This window comes from Monodon monoceros, unplaced genomic scaffold (assembly GCF_005190385.1).
Source record: "Monodon monoceros isolate NGI ecotype Baffin Bay Population unplaced genomic scaffold, NGI_Narwhal_1 Super_Scaffold_19, whole genome shotgun sequence".
In the NCBI taxonomy this organism is placed as follows: domain Eukaryota; kingdom Metazoa; phylum Chordata; class Mammalia; order Artiodactyla; family Monodontidae; genus Monodon; species Monodon monoceros.
Genome location: NW_021703775.1, coordinates 7,632,809 through 7,648,726, shown reverse-complemented (window position 1 = coordinate 7,648,726; position 15,918 = coordinate 7,632,809). Strand labels below are relative to the sequence as shown.

The 15,918-nt window shown below is 45.7% G+C and overlaps 2 protein-coding genes across 2 annotated transcripts in view; one reads left to right on the top strand and one right to left on the bottom strand.

Annotated features, from left to right (window-relative positions):
• Positions 1–5,438, bottom strand: part of LOC114900313 (cytochrome c oxidase assembly factor 5) — a 9,050-nt gene extending 3,612 nt beyond the window's left edge. Inside the window, exon 1 of the mRNA XM_029231369.1 lies at positions 5,245–5,438. Coding sequence (XP_029087202.1) covers positions 5,245–5,343 — 99 coding nt within the window. The 5' untranslated portion in view covers positions 5,344–5,438. The remainder of the gene's footprint in view (positions 1–5,244) is intronic.
• A 98-nt stretch (positions 5,439–5,536) lies between these two features.
• On the top strand, positions 5,537–14,904 carry UNC50 (unc-50 inner nuclear membrane RNA binding protein). The gene is made up of 6 exons (XM_029231368.1): positions 5,537–5,654; positions 6,721–7,004; positions 7,722–7,842; positions 11,464–11,603; positions 11,692–11,793; positions 13,723–14,904. Exons 2-6 carry the CDS (start codon positions 6,725–6,727, stop codon positions 13,857–13,859), a joined length of 780 nt encoding a protein of 259 aa, XP_029087201.1. The 5' UTR covers positions 5,537–5,654; positions 6,721–6,724; the 3' UTR covers positions 13,860–14,904.
• The last annotated feature ends 1,014 nt before the right edge of the window (positions 14,905–15,918 follow it).

Sequence of the window (15,918 nt, the reverse complement as noted above, 5' to 3'; positions counted from 1 at the left end):
GAGGGGGAGGAAAGGGGGAGAGAGAGGGAGAGAGAGGGAGAGAGAGGGAGAGAGAGGGAGAGAGAGAGGGAGGAAGGGGGAGAGAGAGAGGGAGGGACAGAGGGAGGGAGAGATAGGGAAGGAGGGATAGGGAGGGAGAGAGAAAAAGGGAAGGGGGGAGAGAGAGGGAGGGAGGAAGGGGGGAGAGAAAGAGGGGGAGAAAGTGGGGGAGAGAGGGAGGGAGGGAGAAGGAGAGAGAGAGGGGAGGAACGGGAGAAAGGGAGAGAGAGAGGGAGGGAGGGAGGGGGAGGGAGGGAGAGAGGGTGTGCACGTGAGAGATCAGGAATGCTGTAGTGGTGAATGGGAGGGTTTGTTCTGGAAGGTAGTATCAAGTGGCTTTAAAGTCTCCAATTACAATATCGTTTTAATGCAAGCAAGTTTATCTCCAACACATCTCTGTGTTTTCCCACCCCCTACTGCCACAGTCAAGCTCTCTATTCTGAGAAGCTCACTGAGTAAGAATTTGAAGAGGAGAGTGAGATTTTAACAGAATTTATATATACTTGGAAGGGAAGATCTGCCTGGGCCCAGTGTGAAATTAACTGGTCTTTAAGCAGTGAAAGCTCATAAGAGCTTAAGAAAAATGGATTAAACCATTCCCTTTCTGCCATCAAGACAGGACAGTGCTACAAGAACACATTCACAAGGGAAGTGCTTATTTCTGACTCTTAACAAGTAAGACTTTAAAAATCACACTTGACAAAAAGTAACTGCAAAACTAGATTAAGAGCTAAAATTTAGTAGTATTTTAGTAGGTAAACATGGGATAGAAATGACTTCATTATCATATCTTCATTATCTTAAAATATTTTGAACAAATTTTCTGCCATAAATTGAACACAAAGGCACTTAAATATATTGGACACAAAAGCATCTACAGAAAGTGTATTTCACAACTCAAAGAAGCAAGATTAAAATTTAACCACTGCAAAATTTCTTTTTGAACCCCCTACCCTACTAATTTATCTAGTAACTAAACACTCACAAGGCCTAATTTATTAAAAAAAAAATTCAGAACTGTCCTACATCAGTTTAGCAGGAGGTTAAAAAGTAAATACAAAATATTCCTGTCTACACAGAGCTTCAAACAGCAGGTAGGAGAAGGTATACACATGCTAATGTTCACTGGCAGTGTGAGCAAGTCACAAAGTGGGGGAGGTAACGGGGAAGGGGGAGGGGGGTGGGAAAGGTGCTGAGGGGGTTCCCGTTTCCCAGGACTGTAAATGCATAAAACAACATCTGGAAAAAGGAGACTGAACTTGAATTTTCTGAATCACCTGAGGTTTAATGACATTAAACTAACTTGCAATTCACAAGGGAAAAAATCAAAACCTTACATTTTATTACTGTTAAAGAAATAATAAATAAATCATATACTGCTCATAAACTTTACCTTTATGCAGTACTTCACGATATAAAGGAAGATCGTGAAATCTTCCAACTCGAAGTGAATTCCAATGCAAAATGAATCAAGCAATTTTGTCTGAGAGTAAAAATGACCCTGTTCCATGTTAACTTTAAACGCTCAAACAGCCCCAATTAGGTGCCCTAAAGTCTGAACAGCTTTAGTGCTGGTTCTCAACATTTCAGAAAGATGTTAATGAGGTCGGCTAGAGTACTACTTAAGTAGAAAGCTCTGGTGTAACTTCAATTTCACCTGCTCTTCATTATCAAGGATTTCCCCTCAAGCAGATTTTGACACCCCGACTCCACCACTGCAATCACTCTCCAAAACCTTTATTTTGCAAGTTGCAGTCACACTCCTAGTTTTTACTGTGAAAAAAGCTACACGGTACTACATCTATGGCATTCCTGATCCCCAGGAATCCTGGCCACATTCCAGACTTTATGTCTGTTGGACCCTAGATTTGAATTGTCATCTACATCAGTGAATCTCAAAAGTGAACCAGAACAGAGTAGCAAGCTTCTCTGCACTATAATGTTCCTCCCTCAAACTCTGTAATGAGGTTGCCCACATGAACAACATAGAGATAAAAGACTATAACTATACAAAAGACTGGGGCTTCCCTGGTGGCGCAGTGGTTGAGAGTCCGCCTGCTGATGCAGGGGACACGGGTTCGTGCCCCGGTCTGGGAAGATCCCACGTGCCGCGGAGCGGCTGGGCCTATGAGCCATGGCCGCTGAGCCTGCGCGTCTGGAACCTGTGCTCCGCAACAGGAGAGGCCACAACAGTGAGAGGTCCACGTACCTCAAAAAAATAAATAAATAACAAGGGGACTATAATTTCAAAAAAAAAAAGACTGTAATTTATAAACTGATGCTTCCCCAAACCGTATCTGAGATGCCATCTTTTTCACAAGCTTTCAACCCATACTGCCAACTGCCTACTGGGAAGATCCATCTAGATACTACACTTAAGAGAGAAATATTACTTCATCTTCCTCCACCTCCACCCCTAATGGCAGATTGCTAATTGCCCCCTTAATATTCACTCTTCCTTTTGAGTGGGGCATATGGCTGAGCTAGATTTCCCAGCCACCTTGCAGCTGGGTATGGTCATGTGACTAAGTTCTAGCCAATGGAATATGCAGGGAACTGAAATGTAAAACTTCTAGGTTGGTCTGTAATGGAAAGTGGCTTGCCCCACTTTCCTCCCCCATGTTACTAGGCCTGATGATGTGGAAGCAAGGCAGTCCTGGACCATGAGTGGGAGAGTAACATCCTAACTCCCATCACAGCACCTGACACCACCAATCAACAGTGCTTAGGTCCATGGAAGACAGAGAGGATCAGACTAGACCCTACTTATAGGCAAACAAGATAGAGAATTCTCTCTTTTAAGCCACTGTTATTCTGGGTCTCTGTAATATTCGTCTGAACCTATAACCCAACTAAGACACTCCCAAGCTTATTTGCCTTCTGAGGTCAAGACTGGTGATTCCCAAACATGGCTGTATCCAAGAATCAACCTGAGATGCTTTTAATTTACAAGGGAGATGGGGAGAGCAGTGGAATCTGTACTTTTAAGCTCTCCACCTCCATCTCCAGGTGATTCTGATGAAAAGTCAGCAGGTCTGGAAGCTGTTAAGAGACACAAGGGAGATAACTTGTAATTGAGTTCCTTGGGCACAGTTTCAACTCCCAGGAGTCAGAATCCTAAGAAGTTTATCCAAGAGATGCCTTTTGAATCTGCGTTTTCCTTGTTTCTCTTCTCCAGCCCCACCAGAGTTTACATCCTTTTCACCATTACCCTGAGTTTCTCTGAGCCCCTACAGTTCCTTGGCTATCTCTCAGTGCAGCCCCAGAACTAAGTATTTTATGTTTAATTCCTCCCTAAAGTCAAGTCTAGCAGCTTTGCAGGTGGGTTAAAGATTGGCAAGGAGAGACTATAGCATCATCTGCCAAAAGATCAGATTAATTTCTTTATTCAAGGAGCTGAGGAATCAAAAACCTTATCATAAATGAGGTGGCCATACACAGCAGGCATATACCTCAGCAGAACTCCCCTTGGTCTTGAGTTCCTAGTGGGGAGGGGTGGGCTAGAGGGGTGGGCTAGTGACACCATCCGAGAAGGTAGGATATCCGCCCGGATTTGCATAACTCAATGTTTTGCCTCAGTATTGCCATTTTATAGTCCAGTTGAAGTGACCATTCAGGATGAATTTAACACAATCTGTCAATGCACTTCTATTTAAGAGACTATATGAAAACACCACGTTTTCCTAGTTGACCAAATTCAGCAACAAAAAGGCCACATACTCAGTGGGGGAAAGCAACATCCGTGCAATGTGTCCGGGTCATTACGTCTGCCTACACCTTCCGAGCTTCCCAGAGATCCAATTTCTACAATGTGTCCCATTCATCTGTATGTCCCCTCAATCAGACCTGGCACTCAAATGTTTGCTAAATCAATCAATCACTGCAAAAAACCAATTTGGTGTTCTCCTTGCCACCAGTATTCTCTTCCACTTCCAGAGTTTCTTTCCTCAGTCCTACTCTGTGCCAGAGCTGCTCACTGTGACACCCGTCACCCATGGCAACCGTCCTCTCAAGCCTTCCGGCACATTCCCCTTCCTCCAGCCCAGCAGGGCACCAGCTTCTCGTGGGCCTGCCACATCTCCATGATTCTGCACGTGTTCTTTCAGATTCTCCCCACAAACACTACAGCCTCCACTCCTTTACTTGATAAACTACTACTCAAACTTTAAGACTCAGAGCAAATGTTACCTCCTCCTGTGAGAAGTTTCCAAATTCTCAAGCAAAATCAGTTGCTCTCCACTGGGTGCCCGAAGCATTTTGCTCCTCTACTCATAAAACAAGTATTTACTCAATGCTTACACAGCCCTTGCCAAAAACAGTGAACCAAATGTAAAACATGAATCAGCAGAAACACCAATATAGCCTCATGGTTGATGTCCATTTTCGCGTAGTTGACTTTTCTTTGAAATAAAGGCAACTTTCTGAAATTACATCTCCGAATGCAAAAATAATTGCACCCAACGGATTGCCCTCTCATCAGGCCTTGGTGAGCGGAAAAGGTACTTGTGCTTTGGTTGGGTTCAAGGCCAGAACCCAGGTTCCCCAGTCGACTTTGAACCTCTCTGCATTCACAATGGCTCCTGAGAAGACCTGGGGCTGTAGTGAGGGAAAAACAGGAGAGCAATAGCTCCCATCACAGCACGTAAAACCACAAGATCCACGGTAGGGGGAGCAAGATACAAAGTGGCGAAAATAAAGAGCTGCCTCATTTACAACTTACGCAGGAATGCACAGAACTCAACTCAGCAACACGTTCAAACCAACACAGGGAAGCCAGAGAATCTATTCAGCCACCACTGAACACAGAAAGGAGAATTTACTAGGCAATACAGTGTGCCAGGTTCATGTAATTACCTGCTAATTTACTGATTCTCATTTTCTAGGGCTCAAGAAACCTTTCTTATTCTCCTTTATGCCTCCAGAACCTAGCAGAGTGGCAGCATTCCGTGTTTCTCGACCCGAAATGGTTTAACCTTTACAAAAACCCAACAGGGCGGCACCGTTCTCTCCAATTTCACACCACCTGGGAAATGAGGCTCTGACAGTGGATGCGCCCAAATTCATTATGTTGGAGCTGCGTTCGACACCCAGGACGGCGAACTCCAAGGCACTTCTCTTGACTATCACCGCGGCCGGCCGAGAGCCCTCCGCCGGCCCCGCCTCCCCGCTTCGGGCGTCGGTCACCCGAGCGCCCGGCCGCGCTACCTGGAGCACGCAGTCCGACTGCAGCAGGCACGCGCCGAGGTCCTCCTTCAAGCCCGCGCACGCGCCGCCCTCCGGCTTGTCCTCGTAATAGCGGGGCATGACTGCGCCTTCCGCCAGCTGCTATCCAGACCCGCTCCACTCCGCGACGGTCCCGACTTGACGGGACGCCAGCGCCGCCGCGGCGGGCGGAACCGGAAGCCGCAGCCACCACTTCCGGCGGGCGCGGGGCGGACCTCGGGGCCCGGGCGGCCGAGCGCGCGGCGGAAGTGGGTCACGTGACGCACCGCGCCGCGCCCCCAGCGCCGACGACGTTGTTGGGAGGGAAGTTGGCCCCGCGGCAGCTGGGCTCGGCAGCTGTGCGGCGGTGGCGGGTCAGTTTGGAGCCGGTGGAGGCCGCCGCGGGGCTCCAGGTGAGGCCTGCCGACCGCCCTGTCTGCGCGCGACTCGGGCTCACCCGGGGGCCGTTTCCAACGGCAACTCGCGGCCCCACGTCACCCGGCCCTGGAGTGACCGCGCCCGGGTTCGGGTGCTCGGCCTGCGGCGGGGCTGCCAGACACATTCAGTGGGGCTGGTTACAGTTGAATTTCAGATACCAGCGAAGAATGTTTTCGTATGCGTATGTCCCACGCAGTGTTTCGAACCTGCTGATATTAAAAATTACTCTTGTATCTGAGATTCAGTTGTAACTGGGCGTCCTGTGTTTTTATGCTAAATCTGGCCGCCCTACCCGAGGCCCCGGGCCGGCGGGGAGCCGTAGGGCCCGGGAAGCGCCGCCGGCGTCCCGGAGGAGGCCTGGGGAGTGGAGCCAGACACTGGGCTGCCGGGGCGGGGTGTGGGGGCCGGACGGTGACCGGCGCTCCCCTGGCTTCAGACTGGTTGGACCAGAACTCCCACGCTGTCGTTCCGCTGCTGAACTAGTCAGGAAGTAAAACACTGCATTTGAGTTCTGCTTTGTTTTTACATCACATAGTCATGAACGAGTTGCTTGCTGGTCATGCGCTGATGGACCTGTGAGATAGGCCATTTATTTTACCTCGTCGGGAACATCGTTTCAGTTTGGCTTCAGCAAAGGCTTTCTCTTAAGGTCTTGATGGTCGAGAGCCCACATGACAGGTGGAGTTTTGAGCCAGACTGCCTGAGTGCAAATTTTGGCTCCATCAGTATCACTGCTCCTGCCGGGGAGTGGGGGGGAAGGGGGAAGCTGAGGATTGAGGGAAGTGAAGTGTGGGGAAAATGTGGACCCTATGAAAGTGTTCTTATGAAGGTTCAGAAGGGCGTGGGGTAGCCCTTGCCTGAAGTGCAGTGATCATTTCTGCAGCCTCAGAACCAACTCCACTCGCTTTTGAGCCCTGACTCTACGCAGGGATTGGAGCCGACATGTAAGGTGACTTCTCTCATAACTCACAAGAGGGGTGCTAGTAGCTGACAGTTTCTTTGATGACTTGGAATAGAATTTTTTTTTCTTCGTCCATCTAGGAAGATGTTACCGAGTATTTCAGTGAATTCCCCAGTGCAGGGGAACGGGGTATTGAGTTCCAGGGATGCGGCCAGACACACAGCTGGAGCAAAACGCTACAAATACCTGAGGAGGCTTTTTCGTTTCCGGCAGATGGACTTTGAGTTTGCTGCCTGGCAGATGCTCTACCTGTTCACTTCCCCACAGAGAGTTTATAGAAACTTTCATTACCGGAAGCAGACAAAGGATCAGTGGGCCAGAGATGACCCTGCTTTCTTGGTCCTGTTAAGTCTCTGGCTCTGTGGTAAGTGTCTGTCTGCAGGAGAGTTGAAGAATAAATGAGCATTTCAGGTTGGGCTTGTCATTTGGAGAATCTTTTGTTATCAGCATGTTGTGGGTCACAATTTGGGGATCTCTGCAGCTGTTTTCTTCCTCTCTGAAGCCTCCAGAAATCTCCTCACAGGGAAGAAGGTGGTATTCTTCCTGATTTTAAAAGTCCCAAGCAGGTGCCAGAGTCAACTGTTTCCTCAGAACTTTCAAAAGCAGAGGACAGAGTCACTCCATGTCTTTTAACTACCATGACAAATAAATTGATACCCAGATGCAAACTTACTGTGAAAAAGGACTCCCGAGGTTGGAAATTGCATTTCACCATCAGGCCAGTCCAGAATGAGAGTTCTGAAAGTACCAATGTGAACTTGAGAAACTGCTTTTAGTTCAATAGTGCAGTGAAAGGGTCTGAGCCGTCTTTAGGGTGTGAGTGCTGCTGTGTTCTGAATGCTGGGGCTACCCTGGTGAACCACAGACGGATGGGGGCCTCCTCAGTAAACTTCAGATATCTCAGTGGTAGTTCTGTGTTCCAAGGTGGTCTGCATTTCTTAATCAATTACATTTAACACACCTTTGGGGTTTACGTACCTGTCTCCCACACTAGAGTGGGCATCTGAAAGGCAGAGACCATGCCCTTTACCCCTAGAATCTAGCAGAGTGCCTGAATACATCTTGTAAATCTTTCTTTCAGTGTCCACTATAGGATTTGGCTTTGTGCTGGACATGGGATTTTTTGAGACGATAAAGCTGCTCCTTTGGGTTGTATTCATAGACTGTGTAGGCGTCGGCCTTCTCATATCAACCTTAATGTGGTAAGTACGGTTAACTTTGGTTCTTCAGATGCTACTGTAGAGCCTCCATTTGCTTGCTTCAGAGAGTAGGTGATGGAAATTGAAACAAGATAGATGAACTGAAAGCATCGATTTTGGCTGCCAGGATTAATATACCTTGCCCTCCTGTGTTGGTACCTACATCAGAAAATACTCTAAGGGGATGGTCTGCTGTGTCAAAGCACAGCAAATAAGTGAATTGAAGTAATGATTGTGTCGTATTAACAAAAATTTTGATTTTGCAAAAATATTATGCAGTTAGCCAGTTCTGCTTAAGCTGTCTGGGTGACGGTACACTATTCTGCCTTTGCCAGTGGGTCACTTCCAGAGTTATAAGATGCAGAGGGTTATATTATGGAATCTTACTTTGCATCTTTGACATGAAATGAAGTACACCTGAAAAAGGATTGTTTTGGTTAAAATTTTGGTGTCTTTCTTCTGAGCCACACACGTGGGTCTTATTGACTGGGTTCTCAGTCTGACTTTGGGTTTGCTGTACCAACAGTAGTATACTGAGTATAAATCTGGTGTTTGGTTTTTCAGCCTTCTCCCTGATCAGTGCTCCTGTGGGGCTGGCGGAAGGGGTGGATGTGTGGGTGAGCTCAGCAGGGGGCCGGTGGTGGTGGTGGTCGTATGTCAGAGAAAACACTGGAACCTGAGTCACAGAGAGACCTGGGTTCAAATGCCAACTCAGTCATTTACTGTGCACTTCTTAGCTCCAGTCTTCTCTTTTGGAAGATGGAGTTGATTATCTATTTATGAGGTATTTGAAAAGATTGTGGTATGAAAAGCACTTGGCATATAGTCTGTGCTCAATAAATGGTAGCTGTTAACATTTTAAGCAAGATTCTGAGACGCTAACCTCTGATGATACCAACCTGTTATTTTGCTTTGTAATTTATGACTAGTCCAGTACAGGTCTTGTATGTGCTAGGTAGTTGGAAAATGCAATGCATCATTAACCTAAGATTCTAAAATCTGGCCTAAAAAGAATACTGCTAACCAACGTAAGTCACATATTCATTATCAAGATATCCAAGGGAAACATGCTAGGCAAAAAAATTTCAATAAATAAGGCTTTCAGACAAATAGTTTGTAGCCGGCATTCTGCCTTGAATGCATTGCGTTTCTGCGATCTGGAGGGTCACAGAAGCCGGGAGTTTAGTACCTTTAGTGTGAGTCTGTATCATAGTTTGAGTTCATTGGAGAAGGACTCAGTATATTTTTGAGAACCTACATTGTGCTGTGAATCGTGTGAAGAACCAGAAATAGAAATCACGCGTGACTCCAGTCACGCCAGGGGTGCCACAGAAGCCAGCATGAGGAGGCATTTGGGCAGATGCGGTAGCTGGTTCCTGGCACCAAGTGTGAAGGCAGAGAGGTGTGGAACAGCGTGCCAGGTATGGGAGCATGGGGGGCACTGCATGGCTGCGGAGGAGATGGGAATAGAGAAGTTGGCCCTAAATGCAATTTGGAGAAAAGAACTGGACTTCAGCTCATAGGCTGCATGTGGGAGTAGGAGGGAGGGGGAGCGGTGGGGAGCTTGGAGGCTTTGAAGTCAGAAATGCAATCCAGTTCACACTTCAGGAAAGATCCTCTCTATGGCAGTGGAGACGGAGGAGCTGGAGAGAGTGGCTAGGCTGGATACAGTCGTGGGGTCTGCACTGGAGCAGAGGAGGCCAGGGCTGCTGCGGTGTCACAGAAGTAGATGAGGGGAGGGAAGAGCAGGACCCGGGGCCTCTGGGATGACCTGGGAGTTTGGGGCTCAGCAGTCAGTGGCCGGTGCAAGTGAAGCATTCCATGTTGGACATGTTGAGTTCAGGAGGTTTGTTGATAGTGAAGTGAAGGTTCATTGGCCCCTGGGGTAGGTGACTAGGAAGCTGCAACTGGCCGAGATGAAGACATGACTGGCATTATTAATATGGAGGTGGGAGAGGAGCACGACAGCTGTCTTTGAGCTCTCTCAGAAGGCGTGTCCATGTTCTAGGGGTGAGACTCGGAAGGAGGCCGGAAGCCTGGAAAGCAGCCATTCAGGGGCTAAGCAGAGAGGTAGGGGCAGTAGCAGGACCCCAGAGTGGGAACTTGAGTAGTGGGCTAGATGCTTATTCCATTCATTTGAATGGCACAGGTTCTCAGCTCAAGTGGAAGGTGTTCTGGTGAGCTCGTTTGCTCTATCAGAGCACTATTGTTTTGCCGCTTTCAGGTAACTGAGTACAGGACTGCTTTATTAGTACTGTAACACCTTCTCCCTCTTGTTTCTTTCTTTTTTCTATTTTTATTTCCACTAGACATAGCATTTTCTTAACGGTATCCTCAAAATCAAATCACATGTGGAAGAGTCCACTGAATTTCCACAGCTGTGTTTATAATACAATGATCTTTATTGTTCTTTTCCTTTGACAATCTGTCTTTCTGTTACCTGGATGTCTGTCTTCTCGTTCGTTCGTCATTTAACGGAACGATTAGGCCACGCTGTGGAACAGAGACACCAGCTGAGTGATTGTTCCTGTGGCCGGAGACACCGTTGGCCCCTCTCTCCTTACTGGTTCCTCCTGACTCCCTGACCTTTCCACGGGGGAGACCCAGGTCCTAGGCCTTGGACCTGTTCTCTGCGTTCACTCTTTGGGTGATCACATTTGGGTTCGTGGCTTTTAATATCATCTACACACTGATGAGGTTATATCCGCAGTTTGGACCTCTCCTCTAAACTCTAGACCTTCTCTACCTCTTACTCCAGACTGACAGGCATCCCCACCTCGCACCTCAGTCTTCCGTTTGTTTAAGGCCAGAATCTCTCAGTCGTCCTTGACTGATCTTTTTTTTTTGTACCCTAGCACTCAAGTCTAGCACTAGTCTATCTAGTACATCTAGTCCTATTGGCTCTGCCTTCCAGCGGTAATATATCCCCATGTCAGCACCTCCGCTGCTGCCACCCTGTTCATCTCCTGCTTGCAGCAGCCTCCCATCTGCCTCTCTGCTTCCACTCTTGTCCCCAGAGTCTCTTCTCAGACCGGCAGCCAGAGGAACCCTGTCAGTACAGTAAGTCGGACGTTCTTAGAACTCCACAGTGACTTCTTATTCCACCAAGAGTAAAAGCCCAAAGGTCTGACAGTGGCCACAGGCTCTATAAGGTCCGGCTCCCGTTTGTTTTCGGATTCCATTTCCTGTGTATCTTCTCACTTGTCCCAGGCACTCTGCGCCCCTCCCGCACTCCTCAAGCCTGCTGGGCCCTCTGCCACCTCCCTGTACCCCCCCCCCACCTCTGTGCTTGGACTCCCCTCCGCCTGGAATGCTCTGCCCCGGGGGATTCCCATCACTGCCCTTGGGACTTTACCCAGATGTCACTCTCTCATGACCATCATCATATGTAACATTTCAACTTTGTATTCTCTGTCTTTCTGTACTGCTCTGTTTTTCTCCATGGGACCATCTGACAGCTATTTGTATTGTTGTCAGACTACTCCCCCGAGATTGAAGGCAGAAATTTGTTTGGTTTACCGCTGTATCTCCAAATGTCCGGAATAAAGCTTGGGACATAGAAGGTAGTCGGTAAATATTCATAATTAATTTTATTGTACTATGAAATAAATGTTAATTTTTCAGGTTTATCTCTAACAAGTATTTAGTGAAACGGCAGAGCAGAGACTATGATGTGGAGTGGGGCTATGCCTTCGATGTGCATCTGAACGCTTTTTACCCTCTCCTCGTCATTCTGCATTTTATCCAGCTTTTTTTCATCAACCGTAAGTAGCAGTTACTTCTCAACACATTATCAAAAAGTCTTCATTGTACCCACTGAAAAGAGATTCATTGTATGCGTCTCTTCCGCAGATGTCATCCTAACGGACACATTTATTGGATATTTAGTTGGAAATACCTTATGGTTGGTTGCAGTTGGCTACTACATCTACGTAACTTTCCTAGGATACAGTGGTAAGTAATTGCATTTTTTGGTTGATTGACAACACAACGGGAGGGGAAAAGTTGCAGCAGTAATTCAATTAGCTTACTTTCATGGAGCTCTTACAGGCACTGTCCCAGGTGTTTTAGGAATTCTCCCATTTAATCTTTACAGATACATGGTACAGCTTTACTTGTCCCCATTTTTCAAATGAGGAAACAGGCACAGAGAGATTAAGTAACTTACCCATGGTCACGCAGCTAGCAGGTGGCATAGCTGGTATATAACAAATTTTATAATTTCAAGGAACCACGTTAAACCATATTGATGCTGTCCAAGTTACTGGCAGGAAACCCACTCAGTTTCCTCTTCCTTTTCTCCGAGGCTTTTGGGTTCTGGGTTACCGGCAGTCAGAGTGAGGAAAGGGTTGGGTCCAAGGTGTGAGCACGTTTAAAACCTTTGCCTCATTTTCTGTTTTATGATTGTGGGCTGGGGGAGCTTTGAAATACTCTTTATTTTGTAAACATCTGTGTTTAAAATAGATGAACCCTGCTCACAATTCATATACTGTACCCAAGCCACAGTACACAAAGTTCACCTGTCAACAGGGAGATCGTGGGGCTCAGGAGCAGGGGAGCGCCCAGGGGTGCAGAGGTGGTTACGCGTCAACGGCAGCAGTGCCTGCTCAGCAGTCTGGGCCTAAGGCCAGGTGCCAGGCCACCTGCTGGACTGGGGAAGCTTAGGGATGAGAGGTTCTGTAGATAATCGCAGAAGATCGGGCCCAGCTTCTGCTGAGCTCAGGACGTTTGTGAATTCATTGTTACATCCTGCTGTCGATTCATTTTTCATAGTATGAATGAGAACCATATTGACATTATTCTTCATGTATGTTAAGAAACAATCACTACTAAATAGAGTTAGATTAAATCTAGAGACCTTACTTATGATTTGTTAGCATTATATTCTTAGCCCTTCCTTTCTTGTCACTCTAGATGATCAGGCTCTTACTGTAAAAACAAGCCACTTGAACTCACATGTGACTGGCTCCAATGGTGAGAGCTTCCCACGCTCGTCCCCTTGGCTTTGCCAGGAACCACTGAAACGCCCCTGCCACCCACATTGTAATACCTTGTTTGGGGCATTGGGAGTCCTTTCTCTAGTTCAGGGGAAATGTTTGTGACATGTTATATTTAGGCTTCTAATGAATTTTCACGTTTTGAGAAAGTTTTAAAATGTCATTAGCACACTGCCACGTTATGGTTTCTCAAAGTGGATTTTGCATCACTCTCCTGGTAACTCCCTGTGATTTAGAAGATTCTTTGAGCACAGCTCAGTTTCAGTTTGAGGACTACTTGTATGAGAAATATTTAGGTTAGAATGCACGGGGTAGGGACCCACTAACCAAGCCATGAGCAAGAAACAAACACGGATATCTGAGGGTGGATTTTATATGTGAGAGTTTCAGTTCTTTCCTAAAGTCTGGGATACTAGTTGAGATCTCACCTTCTCAAAGTGGACGTGTAATGCTTTCTCCCCGTTGGGAAATCGCAAACAGCTGAGAGTTGGGTTTTTTCCTATAACATCATCCATCTCTGTTGGTACGTTAGGATGGGAGGCTTCTGAAGCATCACAGGTTTCAATTCACCACTGTGTCCATTAATATTGGTGATGTTTGACCCTCACTCTTAACCTCAGTCCTGGATTTGCTTCTCATTCAGCCTCTGTGCTGAGAAACCTCTGCTCGGTTTCTTCACAGCCATGAATGAGAAGGAAATAACACACAGGAGTAGTAATATTGCTCTGGCTGCAATATAGCATCGTCATTAAGATGCTTCAGTAAGATTCACAGTACGTGTTGCCTGCTCGGCCCGTCGTGCTGTGGGGGAAGCCGTCTTCCAGAACGCTCATTTACTAGTCCTTTACTTTTCCCACCAACGCATGTGGGTTTGCTCCTTTTCCAGCACTGCCGTTTCTGAAAAACACAGTGATTCTTCTTTACCCGTTTGCACCTCTCATCCTGCTCTACGGACTGTCACTAGCGCTGGGCTGGAACTTCACCCACACACTGTGCTCCTTCTACAAGTACAGAGTGAAGTGAAACAGGGAGCCTCTTACATCTTAGGTGCGTCAACAGTACTGGTGAGGTGATTTCTTGTGAAACTTGTAAATAAACTATCGTTGTAGATATCTTAAAGATGTAAAGTTTGCAAATTTGAAGAAATATATATGCTAACACCGTTATCTAGTACGTTCCTTAAAACTAATTAAATGTACATTTCTATAATAAATATTTTTTAAACTAAAGCATGTATTTTATTCTGCACAGAGAATATATGCAAAGTACTAAGGGCATGCGGAAAAGAGAAAGGTAAAACTTTTTAATATGAATTATTTTTGAAAGTATCCATTTGGAGAACATGGTAATGTTTCCCCTTCTCCCCTCCCCCACTGTTACTGACAAGGTACAAAGTCCAGCCCCATTTCTAATGGGCTGCATTTTAAACTTTTATATAAGTCACAGGATCCTAGTGTAACCTTCAAAAGCCTCTACTTGTAATTCAAATAGGAATCACTGTACTACAGGCTCCAAATATCATTAACAGCCATTGTTCATGCAAAAAAAAAAAAATTACCCAACAAACAAAATACAGTAGATCGAAGAGGTCCCCGGAGGCTACTCTTACTCCAGGGACTGTATAGTAGCATACTCAGGGTCTGAGTGAACACCTGCATGACACTGATAATCACAGTCTTAACACCAGTCTGCTTTTCTTTTTTAAAAGACTTTCCAAAACCCACATATCAAATCCACGCCTGTTTTCTAACTGAAAACAGTACCAGTAAACTATTATTATATCAGTGTTAAGCAAAACTAATAATAAAAAAAGCTTGGTACCCATGAAGTTTTTACCTGTTTATTTATATTAGGAGTCTTGAATTCAACATGGCTTTTTAAACTTCTTTATCTCAAATACACATGAACGGTTGTGGCACAGAGAAACAGTGATGAAAGGCACAGTCAACAGGACTAGTTATCAGGTTTTCAGTTATAGCAGCAAATTTGAAAATAAATAATCTGCCTTTAAAAATCCAACAGGTACCTAAAATATTACTACAGAGATTACCCATTCAAGCAATGGAGACATTGTAAGGAAAATATGTACAATACATTTACGGAGAAAAAACATCTGGTTCAACCTGGTAAAGCAGTTCCTCAGGCAGCTTCTCCCAGGGGTGCTTCCAGAAACACCGCAATTACAAAGACAACCTTTCCAAACAAAGTTTGTTCTCAAGGAGAAATGCTTCCGTTTTTCATTCCATAAATGAAACAGCTGTTACAGTTTAATCAGCTGATTTCTAAGTCTGTCTTAGAAAATGCGACTGTCCACACTGGAGTGGAAAGTGTCAACTGTGCTGGCAGTACACCTTAAAGTGCTGTCGACATCCACCATTCTTAAGGCTCAGAGACTATGTCTTCAAAAGGTATTTTCACCCAATTTCAGCCAACACTGAGTATTTCAAATAAATAATGGAATGCTAATCAAACTAAAATACCAAACCTTTGATTCCAGGGCAGTTTGCTAATTACTAACACCATGAAGCTACTAGGAGCAAGTGACACATTAAACAGCTTCCCTAGTGTCCAAGAGTACTGAATGTTCCCCACAACACACAATCCTTAGTTTCGAACAATTTTAGCACCACCCTTCCTAACATTTTTCCGCACAAAGTGTTTCCCATTCAACATTCAGTTCACGTTTTTGAACGACATCTAAATTCTCAACTCACACATAACTGGAGTGCCAGCTCTTTCTTGTTTGTTCCTCTGGAAATGCTGTAGCTAGTGCCCAAACAGGTGAAGCACGTGTTTCAGGTAAGAAGAGAAGAGTTTCTGTATAAGCATTGATGATATGGGTATGTCTATATGTATAAACAAATCTTTTGTTGTGGTTTTTCAGTAATACTGTAGTAGTGGCCTCTTGAGCACTGTAGGTTCACATGCATTGAAGAGAAGTAAGCATGTTAGTTATCATGGCAGATATCTGTTAGGAGTAATAATTTACAACTATCAAACTAAATTTCATACACTATAAACACTGCTACATAGCTTTGAAAAGTCTCCTTTTCTTTAAAGAGATCAGATGTCAAAGTTCTCT

Excerpts from the sequence above, each read along its gene's own strand:
- UNC50 (XM_029231368.1), top strand. The coding sequence starts at position 6,725 with ATGTTACCGAGTATTTCAGTGAATTCCCCAGTGCAGGGGAACGGGGTA. Across the intron at positions 7,005-7,721 it reads GTTAAGTCTCTGGCTCTGTG|TGTCCACTATAGGATTTGGC; the intron begins GTAAGTGTCTGT and ends TCTTTCTTTCAG. Across the intron at positions 11,604-11,691 it reads CCAGCTTTTTTTCATCAACC|ATGTCATCCTAACGGACACA; the intron begins GTAAGTAGCAGT and ends TCTCTTCCGCAG.